Genomic DNA, 16,201 nt, shown 5'->3' with positions numbered 1-16,201 from the left:
CATACTCAATCTTTAGCCCAGTAAGCAAAATCTCCAGATGAGCTAGGTAATGTAATAAAATTTGTCTATGTGTTATTGAATCAAATCAGAAGACAATAAAAGTGATCTAGGAAAAATCATATTTTAAAATTTAAAGAGTTATGTGCCTACGAAGCCCCGTAGTGAAGGCACTTGCTCAAAAGTCCGTGAGCATTTAACCCTTAAACTTCTCCCTAAAATCTAGCATCTATGTAATTACTATAATTATATTCCAACATTGAGGTCTTTAAATTTCTGAATGTGTTTTACAGAAAAACACTGAAAGTAATAAACACTGAATGTTTCAACATATTTTCTCCAAAACATTCGTCATTGATCTGCCCATTTTAGGTGTTAGAATTACCCATTTTCAAACTAGAACTGTCCATTTTGAAAAATCGGTGGTCTTACGGTGATCTCTCATTTGAGTAAATTAGTCTGCTGTATTTGATTGCTTGAATTAATTAGAATAAAAAAAACATGTCTTCGGTGAAGAGCAAAAAGAATGTTACATATAAAACAGTAAATGGAAGTAGGAACCTAAGACACAGTTAGGGACACATGCGCACATAAAAGTACAATCAGCTATTTGTACCTAAGACACAATTATAGGACACGTGTGTACATAATATAGTCAGCTTGTTGTTCATATACAGGATGTAAGGGAAACAAAAATTATTATGATCTACACACTATGATCTATGCTCGTTGTATTTTAGAACAATATACTAAAGGTTGAACAGGGGAGACAGCAACTGTCCCCTTTTTTTCACATCGGCCAGTGAAGTAGGGCAGAATAGTATAAGTCACGAAACATGATAAACAGCAGCTGGTTGATGACGTAAATAAACAATTTGAATTCACAACTTCGTGACTTTTACGAAGTGATTAAATCTAATGAGTTCCATGAAATGGACGAGCGGTCTTTTTGATACCATCTTCTGATCTATAGTAGGACTGCTTTATTCATCTCAATAGTACATTCTTTATCCTGCATCTTCGAAAATAACTGTAGACTTCTGATTCACTTTTAAGACCGTGAAAAACATGCGTATTGACCAGTGACAGGTGTGAAATTCACACTGCACTGTACGTAATGACTTAATAATTCACCATATTACGTTCGGTTCATTGATAAGTTGTTAATTCAGGAGATCAACTTCAAGGAACGCAACATAAACACATCAATAAAGCGCCAAAGTTGTTCACTTCTGCAATTAATTGATTGCATAATAACTTGTCAACTTTATTTCACTACTTACCGGAATATGCAAGATATCGCTCCCATTACCCCCCAAATGAGAGCGTGTTCTTTGTGTGCAACACTAAAATTGCATCTGAGGATAGAAATATGAGAACATGTTTTCTTCTTTCAGTTTAACTTTGTCATTTATCACTTTTAGTCGTATGAATGCGTTTCAATTACAAAACATATCGCTAAGCAGATGTTTCGACCGTCAGCAAAATGTCGACGCTTCGGCAGTTGGTGTATTCAATCGACTTCAAGCTAATATATTTCACGAACATGTTACACGGCAAAGACCACACGTAGTTTAACAAAAGATATCTCTCTCAAAAACTTGAACAAATGAATCTCTTTTAACTTAATCATTTGGCACACTAATAGAGATTTAAAACTGTCGCAAGACATTTGTTTAAACTTTTACTCATTTTAAATTTCATTGTAATCAATGAAATAGATGAACGCATTTTATTGGCTCGTATTTTTTATGGCAGCGTGAAATTTGCGTAATTTTTATTAAAAAAAAAACGCCTCTCCTTTTTGCATATTCAATTTTCGCCTACTCGTGATGGGCTTGAGCAGTCGCCTGGAAGACGTTGATGACGGCTGAGCTGAGAGGCCTGGGAGAAAGAGCGCGAACATTTTTTGCAGACAAACGGTTTTTGTCCAGTGTGCGTTCGTATATGGTTGTTTAAAGTTGTCGAGCCCGCAAACGAGCGAGCACAAAAACCGCATTTGAACGGTCTGTCGCTGTTGTGGGTGACAACGTGCGCCCGCAAGTCAGTCGGATGGGAAAATGATTGGGTGCAATGACCACACTGATATGGTCTCTTTGGTGACTGCGGGCACACATGAATTTGCAATAAAGAACGTTGAGTGAAACTTTTGAAGCATTGACCACATCGCCAGACGCCCGTTTCCAGACCTCCAGCACTCTCACGTGACGTCACAGATGGTCTAGACTCCGTCGTGATGGAAGATTCTTTCGAACAGTTCAAAGTTTTTAATTCAAAGTCTTGTTCTTTTTTTTCTAATATTTTGTGATGCGCTTCGCTATTAACTGGTACCGTGTTGCATTCTGGACTATCTTGGTGTTGTAGATATGGTTTTGTTGTCGCTCTTACTGACAGTGAACGATCTACAGAAGGCATCAATATAATCAAAATAAGCAGATTAGGAATAGGAACTAACATACAGATTAATCCCTCGTACGTCAATATAAGTGCTTTCAAAAGACAGAGTTTTATAGATAAATAATATCATATAATTTTTAACTGATTATCTCACCTTCAGAGTATTGACCTAAATCTCTAAGATACAGAGGTATCCCAAGATACTGTTCGTACTGCTCATCGTACCATACGAGTAATTCCGATCCCATGGTGATGTTCTTAAAAGCACGATAGTAAATATTATCACCATATTGGAAAGCAAATAAGTTTTGTTCGTGTTCATGTCTTGCGCAACGTATGTATCTCATCCAACTCGAAACATTCTCGTCTACACCATCGACATATGAAGATATTTTTCCGCCATGATAGATCTAAGTAAAGAGAAGTTACGGATAAGTAGAGCAGTCTATCTTTGGAACAACATGAAGTATTCCTTGCTTGTAGTTCTGTAATCGTATATACGAATTAGTAAATGATGTGCACAGTATGGAAGGCACTCCGTTAAATTTTTTCGTGCTGCGCATATTTTATTACGCACGTAATTACCATAGTGGCAACAGTTCAATTTTTGACCAATGGGAACGATGAAATGGCAAACGACAGCCAGTAAACTAATTAAATATACAGCAGTCAGTTGCCCAGCGAATTGGACCTTCTGTATATTTCCTATAACTGTGATGATGCGTCCGTTTAGTGATACGATTCGTAGCTAAATTGTAACAATTACCTCATGATGTTTAAACTATAGATTACGATACATATGTGTAGCGAGGCAACAAGTCTTGGTCGTGCTACGTTTGTTGATGCTGTTCATTTCCTTAGAAATCTATTGTTTTCATAGTCGGAGCAAACACGGAAAACATAAGATCGCAGTATTTAATAAACTGCTCGCTACAGCTGCTTCGGCAGTCGAGACGACACTTTAAATAACGTACCGTACATGCTCGTTTTAGCGAACCTTCATGACATTATTTTCGTTAAGTTATATTGTATCGTATCAAGTAAATAGATTTTGTCTACATGTTAATTTTTGGGAGCAATAAATATAATTGGTGTGAGCCTCTAGTTATTTAATTACCGCCGCTTTCACTTGAGCGCTCCTCCCGGATAAGCGCCGCATTCAGATTCTGGAGAACTAAATAAGCGCCGCGGCGCTAAATCAAGCATTTACCGTTTGCAGTAAGACACCGCATAAAAGAGTCTACATTTTAGGTACCTGTCAGGCTATAATTTCAGATCTATACACTCTTTTTGTATAAAAACCTGTATAGGTTAACATTTCAAACAGGTTCTTATTTTATTTTTATCTAAAAAAAATGAACTCTTCGCAAAGTATAGTGAAAACGACCCAGAAGTAAGAATCCTAAATATAAGTCACTATTATTTACAATAATATACACCAATCCAAAGTAACTCATTTTTTCTTTGGACAATAAGAAGTTTAGTCATAACTTCTTAATGAGTTCCTTATACATAAGAACTTGTTCAGGCTAAATTGAAACAATCTATGGTTCTTATACGCGAGGTTCGACGGATATATTAAAGTTGAAAACGAGAATGGTATGAAGTTTTTTCACGCTTCATCTTTTGGTGAATTTTTATAACCCTTTTGATTGATGTTTTTAAATGCTACAGCAGGAGTTCTTTGGTTTATTTTAGATCGTAATCTCAACAAAAAAAATTGGACTGATACCAATTGGCTTTTTTTTCCTTATGAAATTATGTATGCTTTTCTATACTTAATCAAGGTGCGGCCAAAAAATGCGAAAATGTTCATTTTTCGTAATGTTACGGTATTCAGATTTCGGCTAAATTATTTAATTTAGTCTTGGTCACTGTGGTTTTATCTCAACTTTGACGCCAACATTCTCAAATTAGCGAATTTTTGTTTAGTTTTATCTTACGTTGGAGACTACAGGAAAATTAGTCGGCGGATACAGGGTGGGTCAGTGTAATAGCATTGTTGTGACTCGTTTTATATTTCAGAAATTTTTATAGATGATGTTATATACTAAAATATTACCAATAAGATTGGCTGTATAGTATATTGAATTGCAAAGATATCTTTAGTTATGTATTCTGATCTACACATTCGTGTCTGCTATAGATTGGAGGAATCACAAACATTTACCAAATAATTCTAACCTACACTATACATCCTCCCAACACTTACACTTCAACCAAATTTGTTTGCTTAGAGCCCAGTGGCTAACGAAATCGGATGTGTTGGTTTAAGATTTAGGATTTAAAAAAATCAACAGCGCACAAAGTTTGCCAAACATTTTTCGAGACAATTTAAAGATGACACAGAAATTCGCCATTCAAAGACATGATCTTCAGCAATTTAAAATATACCTCCCACATGTAAGATGTGTCGATTTCGTTCCTAACATCTTCGGTCGACAGTCGGTTTCCTTCGTAAGGACCAATCCAAGTTCCTATAGGGATAAATTGTTGTGCGCATACACCAAAACGACAACCGGGGATTGATGATTCACATAACCTTACTACAGATGGAAATGTTCTCATTGCATACGACATCTCTGAATCATTAAATTTTTCGTCGGCCGAAGAAACATTGCGCAGAGACTGGAGAGGAGTGATGTTCAAGCGTTGCTCCCTCGATTGACTGTCTTTGTCTAAAGTGAGAAAGTAGATTTTTAAATCAAGAGGAAGTACTCCAGTAGCACTAGCGTAACCTTCCCGCTTCCTTTTTAGTTCTGCTAGGCAGAATCTTTCTGAGTTTAATCACTTTAAAAAAAATCAATTATAAAGAAACAAACGATGATAATAATGTTTTGAAATTAGCAGAGCAGAACTGAAACCTGCGAGTTTTAGCTACGCCCTCAATATCAAGTCTGGACAACTTTTAAGTTGAGCCAGCTGGTAATCGACCTTCGTCTTTTATCTCAAGTATAGATAGTTTATAGTGGTTCTTTTGTTTTAAGGCGTCAAATGTTGGTCGGAGCTGTACCATCCATTTGTGCGAGTCATCTTGACAGTCAAAGATAAAAAACATGAGATAATTTGATCGCATTAAACGCCTGCCTCGCCAGTTTTATCAGACCATCAATATTTACATTTTTGCTCCTTGATATTTTCGCCTTCACTTACAACGATAATCTTGTCTGCAGCGTGCACAATGAGATAAAATGAACGATTAAATTTAATTCTTGCACAGACCATGTGTGATTATTTAGTCCATTTTATTGCTGGTCGTATTGATATCTTGAAGTGAAACGACGCACAGTCGAGTTTTCAAGCAAACGAAGCATTTTTTGACCTCGCGAAATCAAAAAAACCCCAAACAATAAGAAAATCATAGGGTCGAAGAGTTGGAATGTTATTAAACAACACAAAAAATGGCATAATGCTTAATCCAAATGTTTGTTAGATAAGGTCGTTATTGTTTATAGTTGTTGGATAAAGCATTATGCTATTTTTTTGTGTTGAATAAAAAAATTATAATTCTGTACTTCCTTCCCCCAAGTACCAAGTATAAAGAAGAGGATTAATCATAATAGGCACATAGATAACACCTTTTCCTGCGTAAATTTCCTGGACAGTTCTCGGATGGAATTTGTGAGAGTCTAAATGATACGCCTTCTTGCGTTTTGTCTGGAATAAGCGTTTGTCTCCAAAGAAATAACGCAAAACATCATCCATTTTAAAATTGTAAAAAGACGCTGAGAAATCCTTTCGATCGTGTGCTTCTCGTTCAGCATTGCTTGCCGCAGAAGACGATGTAATCTTCCGTTTGAGAAACCAATTTTTCGATTCCCTTTGATCCCCGATGATTCCCTGCAGATAAAATCAATGCTGTAAACGCCTCGAAAGACAGTCCTTGGCTTGAGAATGTAGCTAACTGTGTATAATCACATCTATAGATCCCTTAATTTTACTGCTAAACTTATCCAATTCAAAAATTCGACTGTATTGCTTCGGTAATCATTTCCCGCATCATATGACGACGTATGAGTTTACTAAGCATTTTTTCGGATTTTCCACGGACAATGAGAAATCTATTTAGCCTTGGCAAACATTTGCTCATTCAAAAAAAAACTCTTAGAGAATCGAGAACGCTATAAATGTTGAAGGTCAAGGGGTAGAGACAAGAGAACAAGAAAGCAATTACTGAGCGGCAAGGTTCTTTCATCATGGAAAAACCTGAAAATGACTGCTTGAATTTTACACGTGTCGAAAGCTCATGGCAAAGTGATGATAGTTTTTGCCACGAACAACCTACGCATCAAATAAAATACGTTGACAAATGGCCGTAAAAAACAAATGAAAGAACTTTCTGTCTAAGGATCTGTTTGCGCGAGAAAGCGAAACGAGACGTTTGTCATTGTTTCACTTATAAACATTGTGCTCTCGCGAATTATAAATGTTATCTTGAAGAAAATTTAAACCATTGAAGATTATATCAAGTAAAAAATATTGAACAAAAATCAAACCCTGAAATCTTTTCCTGAAGCTTATGAACGATATTTCTGACAGACATATGATATGATTTTCACTTGATCTTTGTTTCACTTATAAAAGAAGAATTTTTTTGAACTAGGGCTGTCGTCAGCGGACGTTTTCGACACGACGATAAAAGTACTCAAAACATGAAAGCTTTACCGAAAATTATGGAAAATGCCCAAATGAACGCGATGATTGTGAATTTGGGTGGTATTTATTAGAATTATTTAGTTTGACGAGGCGAAATTAAAAGAGGAAGCAATTTTTTCATATCGCCTCGGTAGAGCGCACGGCGAAAATTAATCGCCTTCATTTGGAAACGAAACTCTTCTTAAGCTAAAACGTGACTAAAATCATTCCAGATGCAGCTAAGAACATCGCAAATGTTTTACAGAAAAGAGTAAATAAACAAGAATCGTTGCGTTCCGGCTATCCTGAAATACCAGAGAAGAAATGAATTGTTATGACATGACGCTATCTTTTAATACACACGACGCGTCAGACTCGCATAACTTATCTGATGTTTTGCATGTCAGGATTTTTTTTTATTAAAATACATTTTCAATCCTAAATGTCCGAGGCAAATCTAAAGAAAACAGACAGGAGAATGGATTTATTTAGCGCAGATCAAGCGCACGACTGTTTATAATAACTTTATAAACAACAACAGATCGTGAAATATTCTACTTTATTGAAACCATTATGCTTTTTACGGAAGAGTCTTATCCTGCATAAATATATGTCCACATACCTGAACAGAAAAATCTGTTTCTTTCTTCATGTTCATTCTCCGGCTTGGAAGATAAGTGCTGCGTTTTATGCAAATGAGGTTGCCCGAAAGAATTCGTGCGCAACAAGCTTCGATTGTAATTTTGTCTCACCTGTCTTCACACGCCGACGGGTACAGCATTTTGTCGCTTGTTGTTTTAGACCATCGATCGTGTGTTTTTTTCACCTGTCATATTCTCTAAAATGACGTAACTGACGAGCGCATTACAAACAGCGCCATTAAAAACAGCTGGTCTACTTGTTGCCAATAATTCCAATTAAGTCTGATTACAGTCTCCTGTTTATGACTTCTTGATAGAAATCTCCAGCAGGAATTTGGCAATTTGCCTTCGGCCAGCCGACATTCATTTTCGCGATTGGAAGTTTTCACTGTAATTACGCATTGTTCTATAAACGCCTGTTGAGGAAAGAAAACGGATTAAATTAATCATGTAAAAGTCTTTAGAGCTATCAAAAGAGATTGCATTATGGTATTTTATTGAATTTTTGTTACGCGTGCTCTGCTTATTTTTAGTTATTTATAATTATTCATTAGTTTGAGCACTGGCTCTGATAATGTCAGCTGAACTAATGCGCTGGGATGTACTTCATGTAAGCTAGTGACGATAGAAATTATTTCATAAACAAAAACACGTGGATCGATATTGACGAAATACTTACTGCTTTAACTAAAATGAAGCGAAAATCAACCGAAAATAACTTGAATTCAGAAGCAAAGGTAATATTGACGTCGTTATGAATTACTTTTACCACGGTTACTGATGTTTTTTTTTGATTTACCAAATCATACATGTTGTTCGATGATTGACGATTCATGATTGAACACTGCAGTGACAATAAACACACATTACACAACACGATTGATTACTAATTTCTGAGAAACATTAAACATGTCATATAACAGTTATGAAAGAGACTATGTTAGCCAATTTTTTCATTGCTAAACACAGGTGGCTAAAAAAGAACAGGAAAAGCCAGAGTTTCACTACTCAGACAACAAGAAAAGTTTATACCGACCTCCGACCTCCGAGGAACTTAATTCTCTTAAAGAGACTGAGGATCTGTTTCACTCAAGCTTGCTGCACATGCAAATCAATGAGCTTCTTGCAGAAGTTTGTCTTCGAAAGAAAAAGAAAAAATTGGACAATGTACTTTGCTCCCTTCACGAGTTGATTATGTCTCTCCCAGATGGTGATCAACAAGATGTACGTATATGTATGAGCATGCAATAATATTTAAGATTAACAGTGCATTTCTCATAAAATGTAATTATCTGTCATAGTTATCGGATATCTCCTGGCTTCCAGGCAATGTATGTTTTCCATTACCTCCATTACCTGGCCCTATGAAAGGAAAGTTTACGTTTCAAAAGCCCGAATCTGTCAATGTTGTTGGTAGTTATCAATTGGGTACTTTATGTAAGCAGGAAATGAATGTTGACGTTGCCGTTCAATTGCCAAAGGTGGGATGCTGAGCATTTATGTACATTGGGAAACATGAAAGATTATGGAAGCTGAAAGTATTGATGACGCCATGTGTATTGTCTTTTGTAGGGTTTAGTTCACAGTAAAGATTTTCTCAACCTCCGTTATCATTACAAAAGAGCAGTATATCTCACAATTCTAGCTTCTGCGATAAAAAAAAGCAAGATCTGCAAAAGCATAAATTTTGCCTACCATAATGAAAACATGTGGACACCAATTCTACTTTTAAAACCAGAAGGTTAGAGTTTTTTTTTGAAGAGATTTGAACCGGGGCACATTGTTGGTCAATGCAAATATCTTTTGTCATTTCAAGGTCTGCTCGGAGAAAAAGTAACTGTAAAATTGTTCGTTACTCTGGCTAAAGATTCATTCAAGTTGGCAAGGTTTTCACCAACCGTCAACAACATTCAATATAGTTGGTATTTTGGTGACGACACTTCTGTTTTAGAAACTTTAGGTTGGCATTCACACTTGTTTCCAGTCTTCCACACTTCTCTGGCAGAAACTTAAGGGTTATTGTGTTGAAACTTTTTCATGCTATTTAGAGTCGATTCCTTCAACACCGCACTACAATGCTGCAATACTCGCGGACATGTTGATGGAGCAACATTTGCAATTTCTACATGGTAAAATCACTAAACATCAAGCTTTTTGTGATGCTGTAATCCTTTGTAAAATTTGGCTTCATCAACGACATTTGGACAAGGTATTTTTAAAGGGGAAAAGAGATAAAGGTGTTGCATTGTAAACGAGATCAATTAAGGAGTCTCGCTTATTTTTACCTTGACAGGGTGTACAAGCGTTCAGTAGTTTTCACTGCGCTATGATTCTAGCTTATTTACTTCAAACTCGTAAAATCAATCAACACATGAGCTCCTATCAAATTATTCGTATATTCTGGCAGTTTCTAGGTATGTACGTGAAGGACTTAGTATCTTTAGCGCCTTGCTCAAGTTCATCATCTGTAAATCAATCATTTCGTGTAGGCACCAAACATTTGTGTACAAATGGAGTAACGATGCTTGATAAGACCAGAACTGCTGATAAGCGAATGGTATGGAATTTCACCCTATTAAGTACTTTTTTTAAGGGTTTTTCAACATATTCATGCACAAGGCGGCGTAGATTTGAGAAGGTAGAAACGGCCAACTGCATTCACTTTTTTTCAGCCTTCGTTGAAAGATTTTCACGAAAACTTTGAAGTGGTGTTTGTGGGTCCGTCTGGCGTGCTCAACTTGCTTGCAAACATGTCAAAGACAGCATTTACACTGGTAAACTGTGCTTTTAACTTTGATTGATAGTGAATGCTGAACTCTGAAACGAGTTTCTTATCGGTTTCAGCTACAGAGCGAATCAAAACGAGCCCTTGATATACTCCAGAACGATTCGCTGGATTGTTTTGAACTCCTATTCATGAGAAGTATTCCGCTTGTGACAAGATTCGACGAGTTCTTTCGGTCCGTTTTATATATTCTTGCGTGTTTTATATATTCCTGCGTGTTTTATATATTCTTGCGTGTTTTATATATTCTTGCGTATTTTATATATTCTTGCGTATTTTATACATTCTTGCGTGTTCAAAACAGCTAAAACGCGGAATTCTTATTCACCGTCGACATTTTTCTCTAGTCTAGAAAAATGTGAGGTTTTACATGAGATAGTAAAGAAGAAGAAACTGAATGCCCAAATGTTAAATTTTGCTGGCGATTGGTTAAGAGTCAGTATAGCTTGGCTGGAACGCTTACTTATGAAATCACTCGGTAGACGGGTTCATACGCTATACGTATGGCCGTATTCTTTTTCTCGGGTATATTTTATGGTACTTACGTTTGGTTCTACCAGTTTTTCGTAGTTTTTGTAGTGATTTTATTTGCTCCTCTTATGCGTATGTTTTCATCAGTGGTCAATTAAAGAAAAGCCTCCAACAGGATCAGAGTGTAAGGTCATGATCGGTTATCATTTCGACGCAGATTCGGCTCACACTGTTTTAGAAAAAGGACCTAGTGCTGACTCCTCCGAGGTTTGAATATTGGTGTATTTTCTTGCTTTTTACTAGTGCTGTAGGACTAAATTTATCAGAGGGGGGCTCTCTTGACGAAGCCGAAGCCATGAAATTATGAAAAATTACCCATTTTAAAGGTAGAAGGGGGGCTCCTCCCCAACACTTCTACAGCACTGCTTTTTACCGCTATGGTTGTCTTATGAGGATTTTCAATATATAGGCTTGTGCATTTCGAGAGTTTTGGGGTGAAAAGTCTGAACTGAGAAGATTTCAGGATGGGACCATTACTGAAGCGATTGTTTGGGAATGTAAAAACGCACGTGAAAAGAGGAAAATTTGTCAGTCAATCGTTAAATACATCCTTCAGAGGTAAGATTGTTTTACATACATCGATCTATGGTAAAATTGTGTAAAATAGCTACATCCTTCAGAGATCAAATTGTGTAAAATACGGCCTTCAGTGGTAAAATTGTGTTAAATTTTGTGCATCCTTCAGAGATCAAATTGTGTAAAATACGTCCTTCAGTGGTAAACTTGTGTTAGATTTTGTGCATCCTTCAAAGATCAAACTGTGTAAAATACGTCCTTCAGTGGTAAAATTGTGTTAAATTTTGTACATCCTTCAAAGATCAAACTGTGTAAAATACGTCCTTCAGTGGTAAAATTGTGTTAAATTTTGTACATCCTTCAAAGATCAAACTGTGTAAAATACGTCCTTCAGTGGTAAAATTGTGTTAAATTTTGTACATCCTTCAAAGATCAAACTGTGTAAAATACGTCCTTCAGTGGTAAAATTGTGTTAAATTTTGTACATCCTTCAAATATCAAACTGTGTAAAATACGTCCTTCAGTGGTAAAATTGTGTTAAATTTTGTACATCCTTCAAAGATCAAACTGTGTAAAATACGTCCTTCAGTGGTAAAATTGTGTTAAATTTTGTACATCCTTCAAAGATCAAACTGTGTAAAATACGTCCTTCAGTGGTAAAATTGTGTTAAATTTTGTACATCCTTCAAAGATCAAAAAGTGTAAAATACGTCCTTCAGTGGTAAAATTGTGTTAAATTTTGTACATCCTTCAAAGATCAAACTGTGTAAAATACGTCCTTCAGTGGTAAAATTGTGTTAAATTTTGTACATCCTTCAAAGATCAAACTGTATAAAATACGTCCTTCAGTGGTAAAATTGTGTTAAATTTTGTACATCCTTCAAAGATCAAATTGTGTAAAATACGTCCTTCAGTGGTAAAATTGTGTTAAATTTTGTACATCCTTCAAAGATCAAACTGTGTAAAATACGTCCTTCAGTGGTAAAATTGTGTTATATTTTGTACATCCTTCAAAGATCAAATTGTGTAAAATACGTCCTTCAGTGGTAAAATTGTGTTATATTTTGTACATCCTTCAAAGATCAAACTGTGTAAAATACGTCCTTCAGTGGTAAAATTGTGTTATATTTTGTACATCCTTCAAAGATCAAATTGTGTAAAATACGTCCTTCAGTGGTAAAATTGTGTTATATTTTGTACATTCTTCAGAGTTGAGACTGTTTACGTAGCTCGGTGACGTAAAAAAGACAAGAACAATGTTGTGTTGTTTTAGACATGGTGGCATTGAAAATTCTCATCTGCATTTTACTTCGAATGGCTTTGACGATCTGCTGATCCAAAATATCAAATTGATATCTTCAAACCAGAAAACCAGACAACTGTTGGAAAGCAGTTCGGGAGAGGAAACTGGCCAAGCTGTGATACGAAGCTACGAGTCGTTGGCGAAGCTATTGCGCAGTCTGGATCTACCTTTGTCTTTTCACACCATACAAAGTCTATCACCCGTGCTTAGAGGCACAGAGGTAAGTAATATTGTGATGAACGTGGCCGCAAGAAGTGTTGTAACCCGGATGACTCTACGTCATAGCTATTACTTGAATTGTCTATTAATTCAAGGTGTTTCCAGCGCTACCTACGAGTGTCGATACAAAGACGACATTAACGGGGAAAAGAATCGAGAAGTGTCCAAAATGGTGTCCGTCAAATGAAGGTATTCATGGCGTTTCATTCAATCACTGAAATGCTCATCGGAGACCGACTCCGATTCTCGATTAATTGTGTTGTTGATATTTTTAGTATTGATTCAGTTTGAAACGAGTGGAGAATGGCCGGACGATATAGAAGCAATTCAAAGAATCAAGGCCGCTTTTCTTCTAAATATCGCTAACTTGTTGAAGAAAGATCATCAAGTTCCAACCAACGCAACGACCAAACATGTTGATGTTTTAAAAGTGGGTAGTGACGTTTTAGAAATCCTTCTAAGAGTAACACCATTTAGCTAGTCTAGCTTAGCTATAAAGATCTATATAGCACCACACGCCTTTAGACGCCTTTGGACGCCTTTAGACGCCTTAGGACGCCTTTGGACGCCTTTGGACGCCTTCGGACGCCTTTAGACGCCTTTGGACGCCTTTAGACGCCTTTCTTAGTTGGTAGTTATTAAAATGAACAACGATTGCCATATTATTCATATTTGTATAGGACGGTTATGTATTCCGATTGAGAATTGCTCATTATCGTGAAATGGTCTTGCTAAAGAACACAAAGGTTGGAGGAGTTAAATGGTCGCTCATGGAGAAGGCCAGCGACGAACTGGAAAGACTGTTGGTCAAACTTCCACTTCTGTCGAATGTTATTCACGGGTTCGTAAGTGTTTTTATTGAAATTTAGAATGTGTTGGCGAAAAGAACAATCAAACTTTTGATTGAGAGAATTATCAGCACTAAAGTCTTTTATTGCAACATACGTATGTTGTGTAGGTACTTTGTATGTTGTGTACGTACTTTGTATGTTGTGTACGTACTTGGTATGTTGTGTACGTACTTTGTATGTTGTGTACGTACTTGGTATGTTGTGTACGTACTTGGTATGTTGTGTACGTACTTGGTATGTTGTGTACGTACTTGGTATGTTGTGTACGTACTTGGTATGTTGTGTACGTACTTGGTATGTTGTGTACGTACTTGGTATGTTGTGTACGTACTTTGTATGTTGTGTACGTACTTGGTATGTTGTGTACGTACTTTCTATCTTATTTCTTACAGAATCCAACAGCAGAATGCATCATTTGGTGGAAGTGTGAGGCTGGCCAAACGATGGATATCATCCCATTTGCTTACGTCGGACTTTCCTGAGGAATGCATTGAACTCATTATGGCATACATCTACATTCATCCTTATCCATATCTACCCCCGGCGTGTGTATCTATATTTCTTGAGCCGGTTGCACGAAGCCCGGATAGCGTTATCCATTGGATAGCAATTTTTTTTAAACTTTTATAAAACCTTTTAAAAAGCAAAAGATATAAGGTTCGAACTGAGCAATCACTGAAGTAAAATATTGTTTCGAACATTACGAAATTTCTTTGTTGTAAGAAAAATATAAATATAAGTTTGAAAATTTTTGCTATCCAATGGATAACGCTATCCTATTTAGGATTTGATATTACTTTTATCCTATGTTATCCTGTTGAATTCCTTTAGATCTCCGGTCACTGGCTTCGTAAGATTTCTTCACCTCCTGTCGACATTTGATTGGAAGAATAACGTCATGATCGTTAATTTCAACGATGAGCTTAAAGGTCCGTCTTTATCCATGTGTGACGTGACGATTTTAAATATCCGCTAGGCTGGCTGCCTTGTGAAAAATGCACAACTCTGCCCATGTTACGGTATAACCCAGGGAGGGATACGTGAGGTTGACGTCACGATTTTAAATATCCGCTAGGCTGGCTGCCTTGTGAAAAAATGCACAACTCTGCCCATGTTACGGTATAACCCAGGGAGGGATACGTGAGGTTGACGTCACGATTTTAAATATCCGCTAGGCTGGCTGCCTTGTAAAAAATGCACAACTCTGCCCATGTTACGGTTACCCAGGGAGGGATACGTGAGGTTGACGTCACGATTTTAAATATCCGCTAGGCTGGCTGCCTTGTAAAAATGCACAACTCTGCCCATGTTACGGTTACCCAGGGAGGGATACGTCAGGTTGACGTCACGATTTTAAATATCCGCTAGGCTGGCTGCCTTGTGAAAAAATGCACAACTCTGCCCATGTTACGGTTACCCAGGGAGGGATGCGTGTGAGGTTGACGTCACGATTTTAAATATCCGCAGGGCTGGCTGCCTTGTAGAAAATGCACAACTCTGCTCATGTTACGGTAACCCAGGGAACGATGCGTGTGAGGTTAAGATAACACACTGAAAGTAGCACTTTTGAGTGTGTGACAGAGAGGACATTTCAATAATCCATCTTTGCACATTAGTGTACCTTAAAGAAAAACCATTTCAATTATCCATTTGTGCACATTAGTGTACCCGACCAACGGTGTTACCTTCGATGTTGACGTCAGGTCCTCTTCCATACTTATTCTTATAAAACAGTTGATTTCAGTTGCAGATATTCAAGAAATCCGGTCTCATTTCATGTCCAATAGACAGAAATTACCAGCGTTGGTGATAGCAACTCCCAAAGATAAATTCTCATCATACTGGACGAAAGATTGTCCTTCAGTATTGGTGAGTCTCAAGTGGAGGGAAAGCTCACCAAATTCAACAAGCTGACAGTTGATAGCAATGCTAAGTTTTGCCTTGCTTTAGGTACATCATCGGATTGTTGCACTGGCCAAAGAATCATATTCTGTTTATGAAACCCAACAACTGAAAACCAAAGATGACTCAATCGATGTGAAGGTCACTTTGCACCTCATTTCATCAATAAGACCTCAAATGAGATGTTTTTACTGTTTGTTTTTGTTCATTCAGATCTTGTTTCGGCCATCATTTGAAGAATTTGATGTAGTTATTATCCTTCATGATCAATGGAATCCGAGACGTCATCAAGCAGTTGATTTGGGCCGATCTTGCTCTTATCAGTATCAACCGACATCAATGTCATTACCAATAGTTAATTTTGATCCCATACAATGCTACATGAATGAACTTAAGGTAATTGTATATGCCCATCAAAAGTTTA

General features: G+C 36.9%; 2 protein-coding genes and 1 long non-coding RNA gene across 4 annotated transcripts in view; 1 reads left to right on the top strand and 2 right to left on the bottom strand.

The window, feature by feature from the left end:
* Nucleotides 1–1,501: 1,501 nt before the first annotated feature.
* Nucleotides 1,502–7,806, bottom strand: LOC124450553 (putative histone-lysine N-methyltransferase PRDM6). Its single transcript, XM_047001211.1, has 5 exons — nucleotides 7,652–7,806; nucleotides 5,973–6,234; nucleotides 4,789–5,072; nucleotides 2,549–2,804; nucleotides 1,502–2,399 (listed from the first exon to the last, which is right to left on the bottom strand). Exons 1-5 carry the CDS (start codon nucleotides 7,685–7,687, stop codon nucleotides 1,810–1,812), a joined length of 1,428 nt encoding a protein of 475 aa, XP_046857167.1. The 5' UTR covers nucleotides 7,688–7,806; the 3' UTR covers nucleotides 1,502–1,809.
* Nucleotides 7,807–8,242: 436 nt separating this feature from the next.
* LOC124450451 (nucleolar protein 6-like) overlaps nucleotides 8,243–16,201 on the top strand; it is an 8,236-nt gene continuing 277 nt past the window's right edge. Inside the window, exons 1-22 of one of the 2 annotated variants that reach the window (XM_047001146.1) lie at nucleotides 8,243–8,407; nucleotides 8,640–8,894; nucleotides 8,972–9,151; nucleotides 9,243–9,411; nucleotides 9,487–9,630; nucleotides 9,719–9,879; nucleotides 9,964–10,084; nucleotides 10,160–10,227; nucleotides 10,343–10,444; nucleotides 10,515–10,630; nucleotides 10,803–10,980; nucleotides 11,074–11,193; nucleotides 11,396–11,544; nucleotides 12,776–13,025; nucleotides 13,120–13,213; nucleotides 13,300–13,454; nucleotides 13,705–13,865; nucleotides 14,268–14,420; nucleotides 14,707–14,804; nucleotides 15,620–15,744; nucleotides 15,826–15,918; nucleotides 15,991–16,173. In XM_047001146.1, coding sequence (XP_046857102.1) covers nucleotides 8,363–8,407; nucleotides 8,640–8,894; nucleotides 8,972–9,151; nucleotides 9,243–9,411; nucleotides 9,487–9,630; nucleotides 9,719–9,879; nucleotides 9,964–10,084; nucleotides 10,160–10,227; nucleotides 10,343–10,444; nucleotides 10,515–10,630; nucleotides 10,803–10,980; nucleotides 11,074–11,193; nucleotides 11,396–11,544; nucleotides 12,776–13,025; nucleotides 13,120–13,213; nucleotides 13,300–13,454; nucleotides 13,705–13,865; nucleotides 14,268–14,420; nucleotides 14,707–14,804; nucleotides 15,620–15,744; nucleotides 15,826–15,918; nucleotides 15,991–16,173 — 3,120 coding nt within the window. In that variant the 5' untranslated portion in view covers nucleotides 8,243–8,362. The remainder of the gene's footprint in view (nucleotides 8,408–8,639; nucleotides 8,895–8,971; nucleotides 9,152–9,242; nucleotides 9,412–9,486; nucleotides 9,631–9,718; nucleotides 9,880–9,963; nucleotides 10,085–10,159; nucleotides 10,228–10,342; nucleotides 10,445–10,514; nucleotides 10,631–10,802; nucleotides 10,981–11,073; nucleotides 11,194–11,395; nucleotides 11,545–12,775; nucleotides 13,026–13,119; nucleotides 13,214–13,299; nucleotides 13,455–13,704; nucleotides 13,866–14,267; nucleotides 14,421–14,706; nucleotides 14,805–15,619; nucleotides 15,745–15,825; nucleotides 15,919–15,990; nucleotides 16,174–16,201) is intronic. The other variant, XM_047001155.1, reaches the window with a different exon arrangement.
* Nucleotides 11,192–16,201, bottom strand: part of LOC124450526 — a 27,561-nt gene continuing 22,551 nt past the window's right edge. Inside the window, exon 3 of the long non-coding RNA XR_006950050.1 lies at nucleotides 11,192–11,337. This is a non-coding gene — a long non-coding RNA (uncharacterized LOC124450526). The remainder of the gene's footprint in view (nucleotides 11,338–16,201) is intronic.

Source organism: Xenia sp. Carnegie-2017, unplaced genomic scaffold, assembly GCF_021976095.1.
Source record: "Xenia sp. Carnegie-2017 unplaced genomic scaffold, XeniaSp_v1 HiC_scaffold_13, whole genome shotgun sequence".
Lineage (NCBI taxonomy): Eukaryota > Metazoa > Cnidaria > Anthozoa > Malacalcyonacea > Xeniidae > Xenia > Xenia sp. Carnegie-2017.
Note: the sequence above shows the minus strand (reverse complement) of the source record. Positions and strands in the feature narration are given on the sequence as shown.

Coding starts and splice junctions, on each gene's coding strand:
- LOC124450553 (XM_047001211.1), bottom strand. CDS start 7,687: ATGAACATGAAGAAAGAAACAGATTTTTCTGTTCAG. Junction 6,235..7,651: donor AAACAGATTTTTCTGTTCAG/GTATGTGGACAT, acceptor TTTTATCTGCAG/GGAATCATCGGGGATCAAAG. Junction 2,400..2,548: donor TTTAGGTCAATACTCTGAAG/GTGAGATAATCA, acceptor TGCCTTCTGTAG/ATCGTTCACTGTCAGTAAGA.